Source organism: Globicephala melas, chromosome 2 (assembly GCF_963455315.2).
Source record: "Globicephala melas chromosome 2, mGloMel1.2, whole genome shotgun sequence".
In the NCBI taxonomy this organism is placed as follows: Eukaryota; Metazoa; Chordata; class Mammalia; order Artiodactyla; family Delphinidae; genus Globicephala; species Globicephala melas.
The window spans coordinates 63,638,090-63,645,635 of record NC_083315.2 but is presented as its reverse complement, the minus strand read 5'-3'; the positions used below and the strand labels follow the sequence as shown (position 1 = coordinate 63,645,635).

The following is a 7,546-nucleotide window of genomic DNA, read 5'->3' as shown; positions in this document are numbered from 1 at the left end:
TGTGGTTCCTCAAAGTGAAATGTCAACAGAGGGTACCCAGCTACTTGGATTTCCTGCAGGTACCACTTTTAAAGTGGACTTCACCATATTCTTCCAGCCTGTAAGAAAGCTACTTAATGATGCATAAAACTAATTATTATTTTAAAAGATTAAATCTGAATGGTAGCTGTTCACAATGTGGAAAATCACACTTTTTCATGGCCTATTTTCTTTTAAAATGTATGCCCTTTTCCCATCCTTAGTGTGTTCTGTACATGTAAAAATAAATACTCTTCACAGCAGGACCTGGGCTCGGAGGCCTTAAAACCCAATAAAAGAGTCCTGTAGTTTAATGGTCCTTAAATGCTCGACATCTTTTTCACTTAATGTAAAATCCATCTGATCTTATAGCCATGACTGAATTACAGATATATAATTTTCTTCTATTAAATGTTAATCTTCTGACTTGGCAGAGCAATAGAAGCTCTAAATTATTAAGAAGGCAATAACCTCTCTAAACTCTTTCCTGAATTCAGAATATTGTTACCTTGAAAAAAAAATTGCAAACCTGTTTAAAATATAAAAATTGGGCTCATTAAGTAAACTTGATGCCAAATATCAATTATAAAGGGCATTGTTTTTATCGATGTCCCTTCTATTATTTCACTATATATATATATGCACGTGATGTATGTATGTGTATATACACACACACTTATAACTGGAGAGGCAACCCTCACAAATCTTGGCTTTTTAAAATTTACATATGACATTTTTGTAACCTTCTCTTTTTGGTTGAATTCATTCATCATCAATGTTTGCTCATGCAGGCACAGATAATGAAAATGCCCTCTAACGCATAAATGATGCCACATGCTCTATTATGCTCAATACAAGCACTCTCACTGCCCAGGGAGTCTTATTGGAATGCCATCTTTGCTGCAGTTTCTTCTTTATTTTTTTCTTTAAATCTCTACATTCATGACTCTCATGAGCCAAAGGTCCATATATACTGTAAGAAACAGAAGCCACGTTAAGAAGCAGGTTAGTATTTACCTGGAGAGGCTAGTATAGACAGTCTTGTTTCAAACAGCCAAGACCAAAACACAGGGAAGAATTTAATTTCCAACAACAAAGTCTTAAATCCAGTTTAGTTGGAGACATCACTGAATGAAATGGGAGCTGAAATATGTATTTTCCATTTTCCATTTTGTGCACGATATATTTTATGGTGCCATTTGCTTTTTTTCTCTTTCTGAAAATTACTCATAATAATTGTTTTTTTCCTCTCTGAAATTTATTCACAACATTTAGCAGCCAGGAATAAGGTCCAGGTTCTTCTTCCCCTGCCAGACATGTGCAACCACATTTTGCGTGACTATCACAGGCAATTCTCTTTCAATCCTTATTTTGGTGCCAGAGGTACTGCCATGACTTTGATGCACAGAACTTGTAAGATGAAAAAGGATCACCACAAGGTTGCAGAATCCAGTGACGAGGAAAATAAAGAGGCATCAAGAAGCAGTTTTCTTCCACCATGGTGAAGCAGATGTCAAAAGAAGCTTGTAACCACTACTACTTCCCACTTGGCATTAGTGTAAGCAGGCACTGATGTATCTAGTCATCATGGACACCAAAAATTAATTTGAAACTCTTCCCTTTTCTTCTTTGAAACAAGTGGACTGAAAACATGAACCACGTTCTCAGTAGATAAGAAGCTCGTGTATGAGAACAATATTTAGGTCCTTGTTAGAAGAAAACTGGATAACACTGGGGGAAAAAAGTGCTCATGTTCTAAAGCTACAAGATTTTTAAAGCAGCGATTATCCAATGCATTTAGAATAATAGAAAAATTTAAACTGTATAATGTTGGTTAGGGTCAAGAGGAAAGGTTTAAATAAAAAACAAGCTATAAGAAAGATTAAGCTAAATTCATCTGGAATTTTAGAATAGCACAGGTGTAGCTAGTGATTAGAGTCACTGTATTATTAAATTTTAAGATGTTCATTGCATTAATATTTGATTTTATTTTAATAGTTCTTTATAACACTGACCCTCTATCAAAAGGAATGAGATTTTCTGATGAAGCGGGAATGATAAGAAAAAAAAAACAAGCAACCAATAGTAATAAAGCTTTCAACAAAGGACTGCGCTCCAAAAGGAATTCAGTGATTCTTTCAGACAGCACTCACATCTTAGACAACTGATTTTCCTCTTGGCCTAAGTTCAGACTTCATAGTCTTCCTGAATACAGAATAGCAAAGAAACCAGCATCACCCATTGTGCATGTTCCATTTGTTAACTATCTAAGAAGCTTTCGCCTTCAGTGTTGTACATGCAAGCTCTGCCTTTGACCCAAAGGTGAGTGAATGAGAAAATGGGATTAATTCAAGGTTACTTGATATTGCATTCTACATAGCTAACTGAAAATGGGTGTCATCATCTATACTTTGCATTCTATCATTCTCTCCCCCAAATTCTCCAAAAATAGCAAATGGACTGGTTTACCGTGTAAATCTCTTACAAGATGTTCAAAACAATATTTCACAGAAAACATTTTATTGATGGTTGAAGACAAAATAAAACATATATAAACCCATATAGGGGTTCCCTTCCCACCCCTAATAAGGAAAATATAACACTGAAATGTAAGTATTCAGTTAAGAACTTCTCTACTCTAGAGCTTCAATAGGTGACCTAAAACTCATGACACAGAGCTTATGCTGAAGGACAACATTAAATATAAAAATTAAAGAATCCAAACATTGTTTATTGTATATACCTACCTAAAGAATTCAAAAGAAATCCGTTTCTGACTTTTCGCTTCTGTTTCTATACTGAAGAAACACAATGGCTTATTCTTTGGTGGAATAAGTTATTGATATTTTGATGGTTCTTTGTCCTTGTTATTACACAAAAATGGGATCAAAAATCTGGTTCAGGATGCTCAAAGATTATTGCTAAGGCACATTTTGCAATTTAAAAAGCTTGGCTGCAATGATTCATTTGTTTAGTTTATTTGCTAACAGTCAAATTAGTCATTTTCAATCTGAACTGTAAATAAAATATTAATAAAATAACAAAACATATAAACTTTCCTTAATGAGATGTAGTTAATAAAAATGGTTGGTTATAATATTTACTATAAACATGCCCAATTTCATTATTTTCTTGCTATCTATATTCTTACAGTTTACAATGTTATTGCACTTTTGTCTAAAACCTTAAAGATCTGTCTTCTAAAATCAATTTTCTAATGCTAATTTTGCAAAAAAAAATGCATTTCACATTATTAATCTCATTAGTGCAATTTTCCTATAAATAAGTACAAAACATTTGGAGGATGAATATATAATGAGTGCTTTGCTACTACAGTAGCAAATGTCAGAGTAATTACTAAAAAAAGTCTAACATTTTTGACACTTTGAAAAATCCAGTATACCATTTATCATAGTTCTCTTCATACTGTAAAAAGAAAAGTCATTACAAGTGAAAATTAAGATACCGCTGCGGAGATTATGAGGAAATTTTATTATAAATTCCTGATATATTCCACCCTTGCCTGTTCTTAGCCTAAATGTAATTTAGCACTGCAAACCATTTGTGAAAAGAAATTTATTTTAAAAGGCATAATACTTACTAGTGTAGAGAGAAAAAATATCTGTACCTCCAAAAGAAGTCAAAAGCACTCATTAAGTTACTTTAATAAAAATGGAACTTGGCCAGCCAAGTTACCATGCATTCCTTGAAACTGCATTAGGTCTCATGGCTTGACTGAACATCTGAAAGATCTCTTGATCCACTTAAAAGTTGCTACCAACCCAATTAATTTCTCTGGAAGAAAACTTTAATAATTATTTCAGCCTAATCCCTCTTCATATGGACCCACTCATATGACTCATGTTTTATTGAGTACTCAATCAATTAAAAATAAGTAGCCAATCCAAGGCAAAGTGTTATGTTGTTTATCTAATTGTAAAATTAACGTATAAAGAATATAAGATTTGAACTGATATTGAAAAACTCAGTAACGTATTTGTCTAAGTTAAAAACCTACTAATGGATCAAAATATACTTTATTTTAATTATACTAGCACCAGCAGGGAAAGCTGAGGGAAAGTGAGGTCCAGAAAGGCCATGGAGTTGCACACAGAATGCTCAGCACCAGTAGGGAAAGCCAGCATCGGCTGGTGGGTGCTGATGCTAGCACACAAGCCCTTGCCGCATCTGTATGATCTGGAGTAAGGCCGCCTGCACATCTTCATCCATGTGACCCTTGGGAGAAAGAAGAAAGGGGAGAAATATTTTATGTCATCTTCATTTACACACAAATTCTAAAGACAAGGGCTTTATAATAGAACCCTGTTGGTTGTGATTCACCAAATGCTAAATCCTCACCATCGTGGTGATATTCTAAAGGTTTTATTGGAAAACAGAGTAGAGCTCTATCATAGAAATAGAGAAAATCAATTTAAAAGTAGTGCACATCAGTTGCTCTTAACATCTATTATCAGAGAAGAGACGGACAAACCTCTTTCTTTTTTTTACATAATGGCTCAGATGATAGGGGTAGCATAAGTTACAGATGAGCAAAGTAAACTAAAAGGAAATTTTTTTTTGCTTCTGCTGAGTTTTATTTTTTTTAATAGAAAAGTAACTAATGAAAAATACCCATATTTATCTTTTTTACATAAATAGGATCATATATATTATTTTGCAACTTGCCCTTTCACCTAGTTATTGCCTTAATTATTTTATTGATTGATTGGCCACACCGCGCGGCTTGTGGGATCCTAGTTCCCCAACCAGGGATCGAACCCAGGTCCACGGCAGTGAAAGCCCGAGTCTTAACCACTGGACCGCCAGGGAATTCCCTGCCTTAATTATTTTAAATTGTTGTGTAATATTCCACTGTATGGATGTATCATAATTTCTTTATTCATCCTCCTAATGATGGGCACTTATGGGGTTTCCAATCTTTATGGGCAGATTCCTAGGGAAGAAATTGCTAGGCCAAAAAAGCAGACTCAATTTTTAAATTTTGCTAAGTACTACAAATATCCCTGTATAGAGATAATAACGATTTACACTCCCACCAGCAGGGTATAAATGCCCATTTCCCACAATGCCCTGGCCAATGCTACAGACTATCATCTTGTTTAAAATTTGCCCATCCCAGAATTGAAAAATGGTACCTCCTTGTTTATTTGCATTTCCTCCTTTACTGGTTAGGTTGAGACCTTTTTACATGAATGTTTATCCGCTTAAATTTAGAAAGAGACACTTTAAAGTTAAAAAGACGGCAAGAGGTTGATTAAATGCAAGTCAGTATGGTGGGCTTAAAACACCCCCCCTTCCCTTTTTCTTTGCTTGAGCACTTGAATGGGTTTCAGCATAACAGTTCCTATTAATATAAAAAGTTTTGCTTCCAAAATCTGTTTCTATAACAGCAGGATGTTTAAATTCCAAACATTAGCCATAGTTGACTAAACTGAATTTCTTAGTTAACTTTATGATGCCAGAAGGCAAGACTATTTCAGATGCCAATTGCTTTTGTTATGTTTCATTAGGAGTCAGTGGAAAATAATTTTGAATTTCAGAAGCATACATGAAAAAAAGTTGAAAGCCTCGTCAGTTTGCGGTCTTTCAGCAAGAGTATGCTGTTCCCCCCTTGGCCAGTATCAGAGCCAAGTGAGTTCCTCACCCTCACTAACACAGATCTTCTACACTTTTCTACTGTTTTCCCTCCAAAGAACTCCCCATTCTGCCGCCCGTCAATAGTTTTGAATAATTGCAATAATAATATACTTTCAAATCCCAGCTTATCGTCTATCTACTAAAAAGAAAGTAGCCAAAGATGCTTTATCATATCATTCATTCTTTTACATTGGTTTCCCCCTCATCTCCTATAGAAAAGGCAGGCTCTTTTATTTCAAGAATTTGATATCACAAAATCTTTTCCTTTTTATTATTTAACCTAGTTTTTTCTTTCCTTTTTTTTTTAAATGATGATCTTTTCTGAAGTTTTCTCTCAACACCTTTTTTCTTTCAGTGTGGACACTTCAAATCCTAAACAATTTTTATTACATCTCACTTGCCATTCTAACATTGTCTCGATTGTCTTCCCCCCAGAATCTGAGAATTTTGGAGATGCTGATCACAGGGTTTCTAGAGCATTAAATATAAAATCCTTCATATGTTAAACATGTTTCTTAGTGTGATTTTTTTTAATAGCTTTCTCATTACACCCCCCAAAGAGGGCAATTCGTAGTCTTCTGCTTCACTGAGATTAAGGCTCAACAAATAAATATTATTGATATTCTAGCAGAACCACTTTTTTCTTAAATTATTAAAATTCTGTGCACATTTTACTTGTCATTTTTGCACTTTTTTGGTATTCTCTACCTTTCAAAGAAACACTCCTGAGCTACCAAGAAACAATGAAGTCCTTCCTACTCTCCTCTTTTAGCTAACAGACATGTGTGGATGTCAAGGCATCATCTCCAGCTAGCAATACCATTAACGTGTGCTGCCATCACATGTTGCCAAACTGTCTATAAAATGAATGACAAGCAGATGGAGACAACACTAAATTTAAGATGCTGTGTTGCCATACAGCTTTGTAAATTTCTCTGGGAGATAATGCAAGCCATGATTAAAAGAAACAATTTTAAAATAAGCATATGGGGGTTCAACTACTTTAAACATCAATGACTTTCACATAAATTTACTGGAAAATAAAAAATTATTTTCTCTGAAACAATATCCTAGCCAAAGGAGTAGTTCTTCTTTACCTGTGCAGCACTAAGAAGGTGTGTCCGATAAATTGCAATTACTTCTTGGTGCTGTCTGTCAGCATCCTACAAGTGTGGAAAGATGGACAGATCAGAATATCAGCATTCACATTTTCAACCACATGAAGGCTTGTGACAATGCTGTCCTCAGGCTTGATGCTTCTACACGGTAGTAGTACTATTTTTTTTTTTGCGGTACGCGGGCCTCTCACTGTTGTGGCCTCTACCATTGCGGAGCACAGGCTCTGGACACACAGGCTCAGCGGCCATGGCTCACGGGCCCAGCCGCTCCGCGGCATGTGGGATCTTCCCGGACCGGGGCACGAACCCGTGTCCCCTGCATCGGCAGGCGGACTCTCAACCACTGCGCCACCAGGGAAGCCCTACACGGTAGTATTATTAAAGTGCTCCTGCTACTTCTTAAAACAAACCACCTTGGACCCACCAGATGCAAAATTCCATTGCATAACAATAGTATAAACTTTTCTAAAGAATGTGTGGGAACATTCACAGTGAAAGCAATGCACTTACCCTAGGTAACATGAAATTATTGCCTGAGTTCATATCGAATGCCATGAATTACCCAAATACTTATCAACTTATGCTTTGGATTATTGCAGAAACTTCCCATCTCATCCTCTGTCTCTAGACTTTATTCCTTTTCATGCTTCCAAGACTGAGGTAGCTCTTTCCTCGCATCACTTTTGACTCAAAAACCTTGGGTGACACCTCATTAGATATAAGAGAGAAATCAAACTCATCAGCTTGATTCT

The 7,546-nt window shown here is 35.6% G+C and overlaps 1 protein-coding gene across 3 annotated transcripts in view; it reads right to left on the bottom strand.

Annotated features, from left to right (window-relative positions):
- Positions 1-4,048: 4,048 nt before the first annotated feature.
- Positions 4,049-7,546, bottom strand: part of UACA (uveal autoantigen with coiled-coil domains and ankyrin repeats) — an 85,078-nt gene continuing 81,580 nt past the window's right edge. For all 3 annotated transcript variants that reach the window (XM_030875095.2, XM_030875097.2, XM_070044884.1), the window contains 2 exons: positions 6,774-6,839; positions 4,049-4,254 (listed from right to left, as the gene is read on the bottom strand). In XM_030875095.2, the coding sequence (XP_030730955.1) occupies positions 4,183-4,254; positions 6,774-6,839 (138 nt within the window). In that variant the 3' untranslated portion in view covers positions 4,049-4,182. The remainder of the gene's footprint in view (positions 4,255-6,773; positions 6,840-7,546) is intronic.